Raw genomic sequence first — 16,445 nt, forward strand, 5'->3', positions numbered from 1 at the left:
TCGCCCCGTCACAGGGATTCGAACCGCCGACCTTCTGATCGGCAAGTCCTAGGCTCTGTGGTTTAACCCACAGCGCCACCCGCATCCAGCAATTGAAGCAGACCTGGTCAAAAGTATGGTTCTGTTGACTCAGGCAAGAAGAGGCCAGGACCTTCGTATTTACACCAAGTCTAGCCTATCCAAAGGGTTCACACTCAAAGCGGTTGATGCTGCACACTTAAGTTTCCCTTCTGTGGCTGAAGAGGACTCTGATACCTGAGGACCTACAGCCCCAGGTAGACATCAGGGCCACAAATGGTGAAGATTTCAAATGGTCCATTTCCAGGGGGAAGTTGTCTGCCTGCCCCGAGGGCCAGAGTGGCACACTTCCAGTTAAAAAATAGGAAACAAAGACCTAGAAGAGCCAGCAGCAGAAGACGCCAACAGGAGGCTGAATTCCTAAGGTGGGACAGGACAGAATGGCAGGGGAGCTTAGACTGGTAGATTGTCACTGAGAATTCGTATACTTCCTTTCATTTTGAGAATATGAAGGTAGTGCCACATTCTCTCCTATGAGACGAGTTACTTAAACTGAAGGACAGGCTCGGGGGCCAGGGTTTTACAGTCTGGTGGAGCTGGTTTGGCCTTCACGTGAGCTGACAGGGCACCCTGGATGGTGCCCTGAAGAACAAATCTGAGTCTGGCTCCATCTGCACTATATGTTTAAAGCAGTATCATACCACTTTGAGCAGTCATGGCTTCCCCCAAAGAACCCTGGGCACCGCAGTTTGTTAAGGGTGCTGAAAGTTGTTAGGAGACCTCCGTTCCCCTCTCTGAGCTCCAGTTCCCGGAGTTCCCTGCTAAGAGGGAATGGTAGTTAAACCACTCTGAACACTGTAGCTTGATGAGGTACAACTCTCAGTACCCTTAATAAATTCCAGTTCCCAAGATTCGTTGAGAAAAGCCATGACGGTTGAGTGGAGCTGGGCCACTGGAAGGCCGACCCTTTGTACACCACCAGGGGTCCCAGCCACAAGCCGCAGGTTTTGATCCAGCAATGGACAAATGGATAAACGTAATGGAAGACATCAGATATCTACTTTAGTATTTCAAAGTCTGTATTATTGTTTTTTCCATTTTAACTTCTAACCTGGCTCCATTGCTCTGAGCAACAAAGGAAACACGTTGAAGACAAACAGCAGTTCTGAAGTACAAAAACAACCTTCTCCTTTCAGTCATACTTTCTTGTATTGATACTGTTTGCCCCTGCCTCTCCTCTATGCTGAGGGACGCAGCTGTGGGTAAAAACCTCAGTGCCTAGGACTTGCTGATCGTAAGGTCGGCGGTTCGAATCCCCACAGCGGGGTGAGCTCCTGTCATTTGGTCCCAGCTCCTGCCCACCTAGCAGTTCGAAAGCACCCCTAAGTGCAAGTAGATAAATAGGTACTGCTTTATAGCAGGAAGGTAAACGGAGTTTCCGTGTGCTGCGCTGGTGCTGGCTCGCTAGTTGCAGCTTCGTCACGCTGGCCACATGACCCGGAAGTGTCTTTTGATGGCGCCGGCTCCCGGCCTCTTGAGCGAGATGAGCACCCAACCCTAGAGTCGGTCACGACTGGCCGTACGGGCAGGGGTACCTTTACCTTTACTCCTCTACGTGCTACGGAAGCCGTGCAAAAGGTTACGGTTTGTTAGTTTTCTTCATTGAAGAAGGGAGGGGAGGAGATTGGGGGGGGGGGGGAATCAGCACCTTGAGCAAAAAGAAAACCCTCACCTGTGGCTTGGAAAAGAGGACACACTCATGTTTTACCTGTGTGCCAAGGAGGGAACAGGTTTTTGATGCACCCAGGAGAGATGTGCAGTGCAGAATGTCAACACTCCAAGTTTGGATTCAGGAGTTTGGGTGGCAGCACAAGGCAAGGAGCAGTGCATATTGGGCTATCCGCCTCCTCCCCCTGCCCCCAGCGGGCCCACTTCCATTGGGGAGGATGGCAAATACAGCGGAGACACTACTGGGATTTTGTTCTGCAAAGATTTTGAAGGAAAGTTTTTAATTCAAGGTGGGGATATGTCTGCAAAAGGCCACTCAGCACCGAAATAATCATTTCTCTCTACAAAAATTGTGACAGGGTTTGGGCTAGCATAATATCAGCTCGTTTTAATTCTAGAAGTTGGGGGTCACAATGGCCGAGTTGCAATTTGGCCTTGGTTTGAACCTATCTTTAAATACCTGGCAGTAGTTTTAAGCCTCATTAAACCATGCTCCAAGAAAAATGTAGTTTGTTCTCAAACTACGGTATATTTACTGCAATGGGCTGATGTTCCTGCAAGAGCAGTTGGCTTGAAAAACCTCCTCAATCCAGTCCTGTTTGCACTTTGCTGTGGGCAGTGAGCGGCCCTAGACGAAAACCACTTAGAAGCTTGGGTGATCAAGCGGTTTATACATAGCTGGAATAAATAAAGATAAAAATAAAATGTGCACCATCACCCAGTACCTCGGCTAATTGCGGTGGAGATCAGGTGAGCAGCATGATGAATATTGCCACCCAGAACTGCACACAAATTTCCCTTCTGCGTCAGGACAACTCTCTTAAACCTTGCAAATAGGATTTAAATTAAGGCGTGTAGGTCAAACAGTAGCGCTATTACCACAGAAATACTCGCTTGAGTAGAAACCGGTAACCAGGGGACCAAAATAAATTCTGCATGCATCTAGTCCACTAGTACACTTGTTAAGAACCGCTGATCACAGTTTTCTACCTAGGACTAGTAGAAAACTTTATTGGAGGCAACCCAAATGAAATTAGTTGTCACTAAATACTGCTGAAAGCAATGAACTTTGAGTGAGAAATGTGTTATCTAACAGCCATTTCTCCCATTAGGCTGGGTAGCCATGTGATCCACATGCTGCATCGGGGTAGCCAACATGGCGCCCCCCAGATGTTATTGGACTTCAGCTCCCATGAGCCCCAGCTGCATGGCCAGTGGTCAGGGATGATGGGAGTTGTAGTCAACAATACACGAAGTGCAACAGGCTGAATAATAATAACTGTGAACATTTATTGATTATTTCCCAACGGAAAGGTCTAGCCCAGTGTGTGCAACATATGCAGTTCATATATACGGTATATAACCTATGATAATTCATTTCTTCTTTTCTCATTGTTTCTTCTTGTGAGTTCCTGTATAACACAATCCTGAGGCTTTCTTATTGTTTGTAGCTGCACCAGGCAGCTTGTGCCAGCGGCCTACATCAGCTGTGTTGTTCTCGTTACCTTGAGGACTTTTCTGTTTTCACCTAAGGATTGTGTTATACAGGAACTCGCAAGAAGAAACAACAAGAATAGATGTAAGGAAATAAGAGCTGGACCATAAAGGAGGCTGATCGCCGAAGAATTGATGCTTTTGAATTATGGTGCTGGAGGAGACTCTTGAGAGTCCCATGGACTGCAAGAAGATCAAACCTCTCCATTCTGAAGGAAATCAGCCCTGAGTGCTCACTGGAAGGACAGATCCGGAAGCTGAGGCTCCAATACTTTGGCCACCTCATGAGAAGAGAAGACTCCCTGGAAAAGACCCTGATGTTGGGAAAGATGGAGGGCACAAGGAGAAGGGGACAGCAGAGGACGAGATGGTTGGACAGTGTTCTCGAAGCTACCAGCATGAGTCTGACCAAACTGCAGGAGGCAGTGGAAGTCAGGAGTGCCTGGTGTGCTCTGGTCCATGGGGTCACGAAGAGTCAGACACGACTAAACAACAACAACATATACCATATATATGAACTGTATATGTTGCACATCCTGGGCTAGACCTTTACGTTAGGAAATAATAAAATGTTCACAGTAATTATTATTCTGCCGGTTGCGCTTTGTGTATTGTAATAACTGTATTTGCGTAGCAAGGTATTGAATTTTTTTGAGGGGGTTGTAGTCCAGCCAGTGGCGTGGCGTGGGTTGTCAGCACCTGAGGCAAGGCAAGTAATTTGCGCCCCCTAACCCGTGGATTTGCGCCCCCTAACCCTAACCCCCAGATGTTGCGCCCGGTGCGGCCGGGCCCCCCTGCACCCCCCACGCTACGCCACTGAGTCCAGCAATGTCTGTATCCATGTTACAACAAAGGCAGATGAGTCTGTGCAGCTACACTCCTTTTAGTAATGTGAGAAGACCTGGACCACGTGGAGGGAACCCAAACTGCAGCTCCTGTCCTTGCAATGCCAGTCCTTTGGTACCTTGATGGCTGCTGCAGTTCTGATGGCACCGCAATGTGACTACTCAGCAGGAGATAGGAGGGGTGTGAGCTGTACCATATCCTGCTACCAATGGAAGGATGTGTGTCTTGTTTTGTCCTGATTTTAGTTCAAAAAACCAAGAACCTCCCACCATGCGCTAATTTAGCACACCAGGGAAACGGCTAAGCTAAAAAATTTCTCCTTTATGTGCACCATGAAAGGAGGATTCTTATTTAGATATTTAAAACATTTCTCAAGGAAGCTGACAAAATAAAATAATAGCAATTGAGGAATGAAGTATCAGACAAAGCTGTCAGAGCAACAGCGGCAAAGGTGATTTAAGAAAAGTTGTCTTATTCGCCTTTTACTTGGCACTGAAAAAGGAGAGTGGATGCCAAGAGGACATTTCGAGGAGATGAGAAGGCCTTGTCCCTGCTTGCTACTCACCCAACCTCTGGTTGTGAGGACATCCAAAACAGGTCTCCAATAATGATGTAATTGGCAGGGTCACATGGGAGAAGGTGAGCCCTCCTCCCAGCCTTAGCAAACCTAATGCCCTCCAGATGTTTTGAATAGCAACTCCTATCAGCCATGCTGGCTAGAGCTAATGGGACTTGTAGTCCAGAACATCTGGGCAGCACCAGGTTGACAAAGGCTGGCTTGGGGCAAATAGGTCAGTTCGAGAACTTTGAATCGCACCCAGAAACCAACTGGAAGCCATTTTTATGTGTGGGTCAGTCTTCATTTTCATGTAGCGCAATGTATATAATGGATTTTCGTTAGTCCCGCTGTGTTGCTTTCATTGGAATTTAGCAGGAGCTACACATTCAGTATAAGTCAGGAGGAGGCGGTAGAACTAACTAAGCCTATCTCCTTGCCAGGTTAGTTTTCTCCTGGAGTGCAGGTTTAAAACAAAACAAAACAAAAAACAGGGACATTTTAAAATTGCATTCATCCAATGCAGACTGGCAGCATGGCCCAGTTAACCACCTCATTTTTCTGGGTGTTAGTCATGACTAATATTTGGTGGATTGTGCCTATTTTCCCAGCAAGGAAAGATGCAGTGTGGAGTGTGTGTGTGTGTCTGTGTGTGTGTGTGTGTAAAACTCTCCACCGAGGAAGTTCAGTGAGTCCTCAGATGGTTTGCAGGTTCCAAGAACTGTTGACAGCTCACAAAACTGTACATAACTCAGTTGGGTGGATTTGCAAAATTAGCAGGTTGTTTTAGGACAGATCACCTGTCACTCTAAATGTACATTTGAGGCTCTTGTTTGCGCATTTGCTACCCCCCCCCACTGCCCACTGCAACCCGGTCTAGACCTCTGCAGGGATCTGATGAAACAGGCTCAAAGCTCAGGACCCCAATACATTTTATATCTTACAAGTGCCAAAAGATTTTGGCATGTTTTGCTAAAGCAGAATGAGGCTGCAATCCCATGCACATTTCCTGATAGTAAATCCCAGCTGAGGCAATGGGACTGACTTCTGGGTGAAATGGTTGCTCTCACTCCACACCAGGCTCTCCAGACGAGAAACTCTGTGTAACGAGGTTGTGAATGTTATGTAATTCCTGTCTCAAGTGTCTCAAAAGTCTAAAGTCCGCACCCCTGAGCTTGCTACCAGAACAGCAGGCATAGGCAAACTCCAGCTCTCCAGATGTTTGGGACTACAATTCCCATCATCCCTAGCTAACAGGACCAGTGGTCAGGGATGGTAGGAATTGTAGTCCCAAAACATCTGAAGGGCCGAGTTTGCCTATGCCTGGAGTAGAGTATGTGCAGAGATGTCAGTAGGTACTTAAAGGGGCCCCACACAAGGCCCAGGGCACAATTTTTTCACATGGCATTTGCATATGTTAATATGCCTCTGAGAAATTAAGACGGGCAAGGTCTTTGCTGGGTGCCTCTTCTCGCACCCCTGAACTTCAGACAAGTCCAGAAAACTGCTTTGCTTTGACAAATGCATCCTTGATCAAGAGATTGTGGGAAGCCGCACAATCCCAATTTGTGGTCTGCACATCTCAGGGGGTCCACGTAACCCACCCAGGTGGTCCGTGGCATTTTCACATCATGAAAACCACCATAGAGAGAGAAAACTTTTCAAAAGTAGGGGGTCCGTAGCTTGCCTTTTGTAAAGCAGAGGGTTTGCTGTACTTAGCTAACTGGGGACCAATATTCTAGGGGCTGAAGTTTGGGAGGGAGGAGGGGATATGTGGCCAGCAGAACACACCCAGTATGACTGGGAACGCAACAGTGGTGAAGGAGGAGAATTCTGCTCCCAGTCCATCCATCCACCCATGCCTCCAGCCCAATCTCTCACTCTCACACTCACTCCAGTCTTTCCAGCTACCTAGGTAAAGGTAAAGGGACCCCTGACCATTAGGTCCAGTCATGGCTGACTCTGGGATTGCGACGCTCATCTCACTTTATTGGCCGAGGGAGCCGGCGTACAGCTTCCGGGTCATGTGGCCAGCATGACTAAGCCGCTTCTGGCGAACCAGAGCAGCGCACGGAAACGCCGTTTACCTTCCCGCCGGAGTGGTACCTATTTATCTACTTGCACTTTGACGTGCTTTCGAACTGCTAGGTTGGCAGGAGCAGGGACCGAGCAACGGGAGCTCACCCCGTCGCGGGGATTCGAACCACCAACCTTCTGATTGGCAAGTCCCAGGTTCTGTGGTTTAACCCACAGAGCTACCTGCGTCCCCTTTCCAATTACCTACCATGCTGCCAATGTTAGTGTTTCACCGACCAAGCCTTGGTTTGGGCATATTTGCATATAGAAGTCCAAGAGACTTCTCCGGCATATGGAATCCGCCAGTTTTATATATCAGAACTCCCACTTGTGTAGAAACTCTAAAAAGAGCTCATTGGGTGTTAGAATCGTTGCCGCTTCAGTATGCAAGTAGGCGGTGGTATGACTGTTCCAAAAATATTCTTAGATTGCAGAACTAATTTTCCGTGGGCAGGGACTTCTTACACTGGAAATGATTTTTTAGAAAACCTAGTCCTCTGGTTAGGAACTTGGAAAGCTATCTTATCCTAACTCAGCTCATCATCTGTGTCAGATCCTGAAACGTCCAGCATTGTCTCTACTGAACGGAAGCTGTTCTCCAGGGTTTTAGACAGGAGACTTTTCCAGCTCTATCTGGAGATGACAGGCATTGAATCTGGGACCTTGTGGTTGCAAGGTGTGTGCTGTATTCCTCCCCCTTCCTGAACATGCTTGTTTTCTGTACGCAAGGAGTTTTTGCATGAGAAAGTGTTTGCTTGGAACGAAAGCTTCCCGCTGACAATGCTAGGTCTATATGCAATCTGAAGTGGCCATCTAGAAACTATTTTATCACCACTGAGCCGTGGTTATCAGGGTGAAGTGCTACCATCCAGATTCCAGATCATGCCCATCTCACTTACACACTTTACACTGAAAGTGCATCATTTCTGCCTGAGAATCCTGGAAACTGTAGTTTGTTAAGGGTGCTGGTGGTTGTGGCTCTGTGAGGTGTAAGCTATAGTTCCCAGGATTCTTTAGGCAAAACCTTGTGCTTTCAATGTGCTATAAATGATGATAGCCAACATTTAAGCGCTGAAGGGCAGTGGACCATTGTGCTTATTCAGCTGGGCAGGGTCCAAACAGCTGGAAAAACTGGCAAACTGAGACACCTTCCATGCAAAGCTGGTGACGGAGGATCCTGAGAGACCCTCCCGGGCGGATCGAGCCATCAGTAATTCAAATACAGAAACAACACTTGACAAATAACAAAGGGTGAAATTGCAAACATTGTAAGAGAAACAAATCCATAACTCAACCCAGTACAAATCCAGAGTTCTTTTTAAAGAGGCGCATGATATTGTCTTGCAAATTCCACGAAGCTCTCAAGCTTGGCCTTAGCTTTCAACCCATGGCCCTTCTTAGCCTTGTGAAACATGGTTTGTAGTCACCCTCCACATTCCATATCAGGACTTACTTATAAAAAAATATTATATTTTGCAGTTTCATCAAAGGTGTATCAGGAGGCTGCCCTAAACATGGGCTTTGAATACTAGGGGAAGGGAGGTGGGCAAGAGGCCACTAACTCCTCTGTGGTGCAGTTTGTGGATGTCAGAAGTTATCATTTCTAGGAAAGCCTGTGAGAGTTAAGGAAATTGAGAGAACAGAGTCTTTTTTTTGCAATAGAAAAGCCACCCAAATGCAGAATGCTAGTAATTGCACCACTTCCCAAATCTCCCAGTTCCTTTCCTTTGTCTTTTGCATATTACGTGCTTGTGTGTGTGTGTGTGTGTGTGTGTGTGTTTGTGTAATAAGCAGAGAATGGTTCACCTATTTTTACATTCTAGTACAGAGAATAGCATTCCGTTTGTAACTATTATATTACAAGGATATTAATTCCATTTATTTGTTTTCCTCCTCTCTACTTCCAATGAACAGGAGCACTGGAAGTGAGTTTAGCAAGGATTTTGCCATCCTTCTTGCTAATGCCACCATCATAACTGGGTAGGACAGTGTACAATAAATGGTGTGTTGTCTGACTTAGTATGCACTCATATTACCTGTCAAGGGAGACTAGTGGCTATTGCTTTGGAGAGAGAGACAGACAAATAGGGTTTTCTACAGGTCGACACCAAATATGTTTGTGGGGGTCAGGGTGGACCTGCAAGAGTGTTTAAATACAAGTTAGTTTGTACTGTACATAGCCCTCCTTAGACAAGACCCTTCAGTGGACCCAACACTGTTTGCAGGTTCAGAAACCGCCAAGTTCAATGTCTTGGGCGCAATGTCACCACTTTTCCTCTTAATAAGAAGAGCCTTGCAGCGATGATCAGGAACAATGTTGGGTCTTGGATGCATGTTCCATTTTCGTTGAAAGGTTTCCGTAGCAATCCCCACTGCCCCAAGGCAGTGGCGTAGCGTGGGTTGTCAGCACCCGGGGCAAGGCAAGTAATTTGCGCCCCCTAACCTGTGGATTTGCGCACCCTAACCCTAACCCCTAGATGTTGCACCCGGTGCGGCTGGCCCCCCCTGCACCCCCCACGCTACGCCACTGCCCCAAGGGGATCAAACCGAAGCACCCTGCGGCCGTAACCGATTGTGATCAGACTTCTGTACTGAAAGCCCTCGAGTTGGGAAAGGTCTCGTGGATAATGCAATGGTGATGGGTCACCGGGAAACTCTGGAGGCCAGCCATTTTGAGGGGCAGACCCATTTCTTTGCAGCATGTAGGCATGTAGGTGATCCTCTCGCCCCCATTACGCACCAGGTCAGCGGTCCGTATGTAAAAGGGGGAGCCATAGGGGGAGCAGGTCGGGCAATGGTTCCGATTGCTTGGCTTGTTAATCTCATGGGGCGGGAAAGAGGAGTTGCCCTGCCCGTCCATGATGCGAGAGTTGCAAGCGTTGCACATGGCATAGTGCGAGTGCGAAGGAAGGTCAGTCTCCTCCTGCTCCTCCTCCTCTTCCTCCTCTTCCTCTTCATCAGTGTCATCTTTCTTGCAGCAATAATACTAAAGCAGGAGGGAAAGAAATGGGGTTAGGTGGCAGACGCAAAAACAAAAGGGCATTAAAAAATATAAGAATGCTTAGCATGTCCTTAGTACAGTGGCAAGAGGGACACGGGTGGCGCTGTGGGTTAAACCACTGTGCTGCTTGGGCTTGCCAATTAGAAGGTCGGCGGTTCGAATCCCCACAATGGGGTGAGCTCCCATTGCTCGGTCCCTGCTCCTGCCAACCTAGCTGTTTGAAAGCACAAAGTGCATGTAGATAGGTACCACTCCGGCGGGAAGGTAAACGGCGTTTCTGTGCGCTGCTCTGGTTTGCCAGAAGCGGCTTAGTCATGCTGGCCACATGACCTGGAAGCTGTACACCAGCTCCCTTGGCCAATAAAGCGAGATGAGCACCGCAACCCCAGAGTCGGCCACGACTGGACCTAATGGTCAGGGGTCCCTTTACCTTTAGTATAGTGGCAGCCACCATAGCCTCTCTGTTGAGCCCATGAGGCTGTTTTGGGCAAACCCTCTCCCCGGGCATCCTATGATGCCAGGTGTTATGAGAATTATAAGGTCTAAGATATAAAATAAATGTTCATAAATGTACCAGGCAAACACATACGTAAATATATAAACCACGTGTCTGAAACAGTACAGGAAAATAGCCCTGAAACCATTTTGACTCTCCCAAATTGACCTCAAATGTTTCTCTGAGGAAATGGGGAAACCTCCCCTTTGTCTCTTTGCTCACAAATCCTGTCTTAACGGCGTATCTGTACATGAATAGGGTGAGCCTGTGACCTGGATTCAGGAACTGAGTATTTACCATCACAAAAGAATGGCCAGTCTGCCCAGGTAATGCAACCAGTGACCATTATCAGGTACCCTGGCAAACAGGATTTCTGCTGTAGACCGCCTCCTCTGCTGTTGACCGCCTCCTTCTGTGATGTATGTATGATCTTTCAGGGGGTGGGTGGTCTTGGGCTCCAGGGTGGTCAATTTCAAAAGTCTATATAAGAGCTTGCACTCCAAGGTTCTGGGTTCCTCCTTCCTCCTGCATGTGGGGAGTGAGGACCCTGTTGCAACAGTTTGATAAAGATCAGGCTTAAAGGTAAAGGTAAAGGGACCCCTGACCGTTAGATCCAATCGTGACCAACTCTGGGGTTGCAGAGCTCATCTCGCTTTACTGGCTGAGGGAGCCGGCGTACAGCTTCCAGGTAATGTGGCCAGCATGACTAAGCCGCTTCTGGCGAACCAGAGCAGCGCATGGTACTGCCGGAGCGATACCTATTTATCTACTTGCACTTTGACATGCTTTCGAACTGCTAGGTTGGCCGCAGCAGGGACCGAGCAATGGGAGCTCACCCCGTTGTGGGGATTCGAACCGCCGACCTTCTGATCGGCAAGTCCTAGGCTCTGTGGTTTAACCCACAGCGCCACCCACATCCCTGCTAAGATCAGGCTTACTAGCTGCTTTGCTTCTCAATATTCTCTGGTTGGCCTCTGTTATTTTCTCCTACCGATAGAGAACCTACATAAGGACTCTATATGGGCTCTTGGGTACCCCATAAGGGAATTAAGAGGTGTTTTTCTTATAACACCAGGCATGGGAAATTAAAACCCCTTCTTGGGCACAGAGATTTGGCCAGTTGCCAGGTACCTTCCCTTTGTTCTCCCGCCACTTAGATGCCGCTGGGGGCTCCGAGTGTGGTGGAGAGGGCAGTAGGAGAGATCAATGCACAGAGGCTTAAGACAACTGCAGGCTGTGAGCTCTGTGGGTCTAGAATATTGCCAGAAGAGGTTTTGAGAGGGGTCTGTGAATGTGAGTTTGTGGGAGGGAGGGAAGGAAGGAAGGAAGGAAGGAAGGAAGGAAGGAAGGAAGGAAGGAAGGAAGGAAGGAAGGAAGGAAGGAAGGAAGAAGATATGTGTTGCACATGTGGCGCTTCTGCGTTTGAGGGCAAAGATTCACCATGCAGGACAAAATGGCAGGCCATGACTTGAGCATGTTGAGGTTACTTCCATTCCGAATGGGAGAGGCGAAAGGTCCTCTGCGTAAGTTTATGCCTGAAAATCAGTGGTTTATAGGTCTAAATGTTCTATATGTTAATTATGCATGTATACAGAAGATGCCAATTAATATATAACACCTTTTGACTTGTACAAAGAGAGTTGGAGAAACATTCTGAACTGAATGAAGCAGTAATTTATAGTGTTTCGTAGATTGGTGGTGTTGTGTATTATTATTAAGATTACAGTCTTGCAAAGACCTGCCCTGTCAACAATGTTTTCTTGTCATGAAAAAAAATACTGTTATGAACTGAGTTGAATAGGATCCAAATTGCAGCAGTCTGATTGGTCCTAGAACAATAGGATTCAGAATGCAGCAGTCTGATTGGCCCTAGAACAATAGGATTCAGAATACAGCAGTCTGATTGGTCCTAGAACAATAGGATCCAGAATGCAGCAGTCTGATTGGTCCACAGGAGCCACCCAATCCAACTCCAGGTGGAAGTGAATCCGCAACCTGATTGGCCTATAGGAGAATCCTGGAATTAGCCAATCGCGTGGGGCCCATTGTGAAAATAATGTATATAAAGCAGACATTTCGGGGGAACTTCCATTCCTCCTCACCACTATGAGCTGAATAAAGAGCATGAAATCCACACTCAACTCCGAGTTTATTTCAAATACACAAAGCAAAAATAGAGACAGATAGCTATCTACCAGCGATAAGTACCATAAAATATTTGTTTTTATTCTAATTTATTTTGGTTTGCTTTAAGTTGTTCCACTGGAGGAAATTTTTCTTTCTTATTCACTTCATATTGTGTTACATTACTTAATTCTTTCGCCTGGTTTTTGCCCCTCCCACTTCTTCCTTCCACCGCACCCATAATTGGAATGAGGTTCTTTGGACTTAGCAGAATTCTGTCTCCGTCCAGAGAAATTGTCTGACCAGCCCTGATGGTGGCTGAGAGTGTGAATTGCGACCTGGGAAGGCTCTTATTCAACTGTCATCTCACCCACGTGCCCTTTGACCAAGATGCTTTCTCTGAACTTTAGCCACCTATAATATGGGGATAATACTGACCTACTTTACAGGACTCCTGCAAAAATTGCTAACGGAACAATCCTATGTGTGTTGACTCGGAAACGACTATTTTCAGTGGTGTTTACTCACAGGATTGCAACCTGAACTAATAGATTTTAAATACTGCAGTAGAGGTGTTTAAAATGTGAAGCTTTCTTTGTATGCAGAAGCAAAACAACCTGTAAAAGCATTGATTCTTACCTGTAGCCTACAATAGCACAGAACAGCAATGATACACAGTAAGATCACTGTCGCTAGTATTCCTCCAGTGATTACAACAGTTCCTGCTGTCATCCGACCGATTCTCCATCAAACTCTAGAAGAGCAACAAAGATAACTAGTAACAATTCAGAATCCCTATAGCAAGGGGAGCCAGAAGTTAAGATTGAGGTGTACAATTAGTAGATCTCTGGGTGGTTTGCCGTAGATCTAAAATTCTTCAGCAACAATAGGAAAGTGGCTTTCCCCTCCAAGACTGCTGAAATAAAGAAAGCTTAGGGTAACCAGGAGTGGACTCCTCACTTCAAAATGTGCTCAGAGACATCCTCAGAAGTTACTTGTCATGCTGGCTGTGTTCTGCCTTCCCTATTGGAGACCATATGCCTCTGAATTGTGGGAAATTGCAGTCAAATATAACTAGAAAGTTTAGTGCTACTTAATGCATGAAGGGGTTAAGATCATAGAACTGTATTCCTAGACTCAGCTAGCTCACATTCCTCACCTGGAAGGAAGTTATGTTTCCTCCTTGGTTCGAAAAAGAAGTAAAAACTGGGCGGGGGGGGGGAACCACAATCATTCAAAATAATTCAAATTACAAACACAATCATTTTGCTTTTATATCACATTCTCAATAATTTTCCAAGTACCACCCGCTGCTTCCCTCCCCCCCTGACTTCCCCTCACCCATGTGAGATCTTACTGGCATTTGTATTATTGTTTCTTGTTGTGTTAGCAGTTATTTATACCTAATAGTCGTATCCTTTATAATATCATCTTGTATCCTTGCGAGTCTTTCCTTTTATGTTTAAACTTAATTTCCATGTCCATCTTTTTTCATATATATCTCTACACACTCCCACTCTCTCTTAATTTTTTGCTTGGGGCAGCCCCTAATTGATGCCATTAATTTTGCAATCTCCATAAATTCACAGATCTTAGTTCTCCATTCTAATAATTGTAGTATTTTTTCCCTGTTTTCCAATTTTTTGCCACTACTAATCTAGCCACTGCTGTCACATAGAGGTATATATTCTTTTTCTCTTTGGGGATATTGTTGGTTATTAAGCCTATCAGATATGCTTCAGGTTTTTCAAGAATTGTGCATTTAAATATTCTTTTCAACTCTTCGTGTATTTTGATCCAAAATTGTTTAATCACCTGACACCCCCACCACATATGGTGCATTGCTCCCACCTCCGCTTTACATCTCCAACAAAGGATTGAATATTTTTTATAGATGTTTGCCAATTTTACTGGGGTGAGGTACCAACGATAACACATTTTCATTATATTTTCTCTTTTCAAATAACAAGCTGTGAAATTTATAATTCCCCCCCCCACCTATCTAAATGTAATGTCTTGCCCAAATCTTGTGACCCCTTTATCGTTGTTTCTTTTATTACTTCATCTTTCAATTCCCACTCAAGGAGTAGATTGTACGTTTTCGATATAATGTTTTTATTTGACTGCAATAGTTCACTTTGCAATTTAGAATTTGGTCCGTTCTTTTTCACTAAGTGAACTCACCGAGGTAGGACATGCCTAAGCTTGCTCACTACAAACTCAGACTGTGTGCTTGGCACTATTTCACTATCTTGTCCGCAGGGAATTAGATGACATTGACTATTTAATGAGCATCCATTCTGATCTGTTTGTGGGCAGGTTAAATGATGTTGCTTCCAGTGTCCTCCCACACCTCCCAGTTCATTTCCCCATCACTTTCCCTCGGGGGATGTGGATCTGTTGTGCAAGACATCCCGGTCAACTACAGCTGTGCAACCAAATTTTGCAGACATGTGACTGAATCCCACTCGAAAACAGAAACATTATGGAAGCACCCTGCGTCTCCTTTACTCCTTTACTCCTCCTTCGTTGGCCTTGGGGTGCTAGTAAAAAAGCCAAAGTAGATCAGGCTGAATATTGTCTCCCTGCTTATTTAACTTATATGCAGAATTCAGGCTGGGCTGGATGAATCCCTAGCCAGAATTAAGATTGCCGGAAGAAATATCAACAACCTCAGATATGCAGATGACACAACCTTGATGGCAGAAAGTGAGGAAGAATTAAATAACCTTTTAATGATGGTGAAAGAGGAGAGCGCAAAATATGGTCTGAAGCTCAACATCAAAAAAACCAAAGATCATGGCCACTGGTCCCATCACCTCCTGGCAAATAGAAGGGGAAGAAATGGAGGCAGTGAGAGATTTTACTTTCTTGGGCTCCATGATCACTGCAGATGGTGACAGCAGTCACAAAATTAAAAGAAGCCTGCTTTTTGGGAGAAAAGCAATGACAAACCTAGACAGCATCCTAAAAAGCAGAGACATCACCTTGCCAACAAAGGTCCTTATAGTTAAAGCTATGGTTTTCCCAGTAGTGATGTATGGAAGTGAGAGCTGGACCATAAAGAAGGCTGATCGTCAAAGAATTGATGCTTTTGAATTATGGTGCTGGAGGAGACTCTTGAGAGGCCCATGGACTGCAAGAAGATCAAATCCATTCTTAAGGAAATCAGCCCTGAGTGCTCACTGGAAGGACAGATCGTGAAGCTGAGGCTCCAATACTTTGGCCACCTCATGAGAAGAGAAGACTCCCTGGGAAAGACCCTGATGCTGGGAAAGATGGAGGGCACAAGGAGAAGGGGACGACAGAGGACGAGATGGTTGGACAGTGTTCTCGAAGCTACCAGCATGAGTCTGACCAAAGGCAGTGGAAGACAGGAGTGCCTGGTGTGCTCTGGTCCAGGGGGTCACGAAGAGTCGGACACGACTAAACGACTAAACAACAAAAGATCAGACAAGCATGAAATCTTCCCACTCTTGCCCTGATGCCTCCAAGTGTTGCTGCTGTTCTCTACTGTTATTGTCTTATGTTGTTACTTATTTTAAAAATGGCTTTTTAAAATTACATTTAAATAAGATTTTAGAAAGGCAGTGGGCTGAACCAGTTTAGTCAGTTGATTAATCTATTGAAGCTTCACTGATGAATCAAGTTTTAACCAGCGAGAGCCACATTTAATCTGTGGGATCAAGAGTTAAAGATACTGTTAGTCTGTCTAGTGTGGTAGCGATTCTGGGGTGCTGCTGGAATTGGGAATTTAAAAGGAAACATTAAAATGACTTTTAGCTCTGACGATGTTGAGGATCAGATTGAAACACCCCCATTCTAGCAGCTAGTCTGTTATTCCATTGAGTTGCGGGTTGTGTAATGCCTTTATTCCTAATTAAAAGAACAGCTGAGGCACAGCACATCAGTCTCATTAAAAGCCAAAGCAAATGAAAGTTTGTATTGATTCCTCGATCAATCTGTTACAAAACAAACTAAACATCTCGCAGTATTTGATTTTCCTCTGCAAGAGCCCTGGATCTGGGGCTTGCTTCCTGGAATGGTCAGTCCCTTATCTTCAGGGACAAATCCAAAGAGTCGTGAAATGGCAAGATAAAGATTCT

General features: G+C 45.8%; 1 protein-coding gene across 1 annotated transcript in view; it reads right to left on the reverse strand.

Moving 5' to 3' along the window:
- Positions 1–9,257: 9,257 nt before the first annotated feature.
- Positions 9,258–16,445, reverse strand: part of FAM163A (family with sequence similarity 163 member A) — a 104,426-nt gene continuing 97,238 nt past the window's right edge. The window contains exons 4-5 of the mRNA XM_081915200.1: positions 12,979–13,093; positions 9,258–9,704 (exon numbers count right to left, since the gene is read on the reverse strand). Of these exons, the coding sequence (XP_081771326.1) occupies positions 9,297–9,704; positions 12,979–13,071 (501 nt within the window). The 5' untranslated portion in view covers positions 13,072–13,093 and the 3' untranslated portion in view covers positions 9,258–9,296. The remainder of the gene's footprint in view (positions 9,705–12,978; positions 13,094–16,445) is intronic.

This window comes from Podarcis melisellensis (genome assembly GCF_964234715.1).
Source record: "Podarcis melisellensis genome assembly, chromosome: 6".
NCBI lineage: Eukaryota > Metazoa > Chordata > Lepidosauria > Squamata > Lacertidae > Podarcis > Podarcis melisellensis.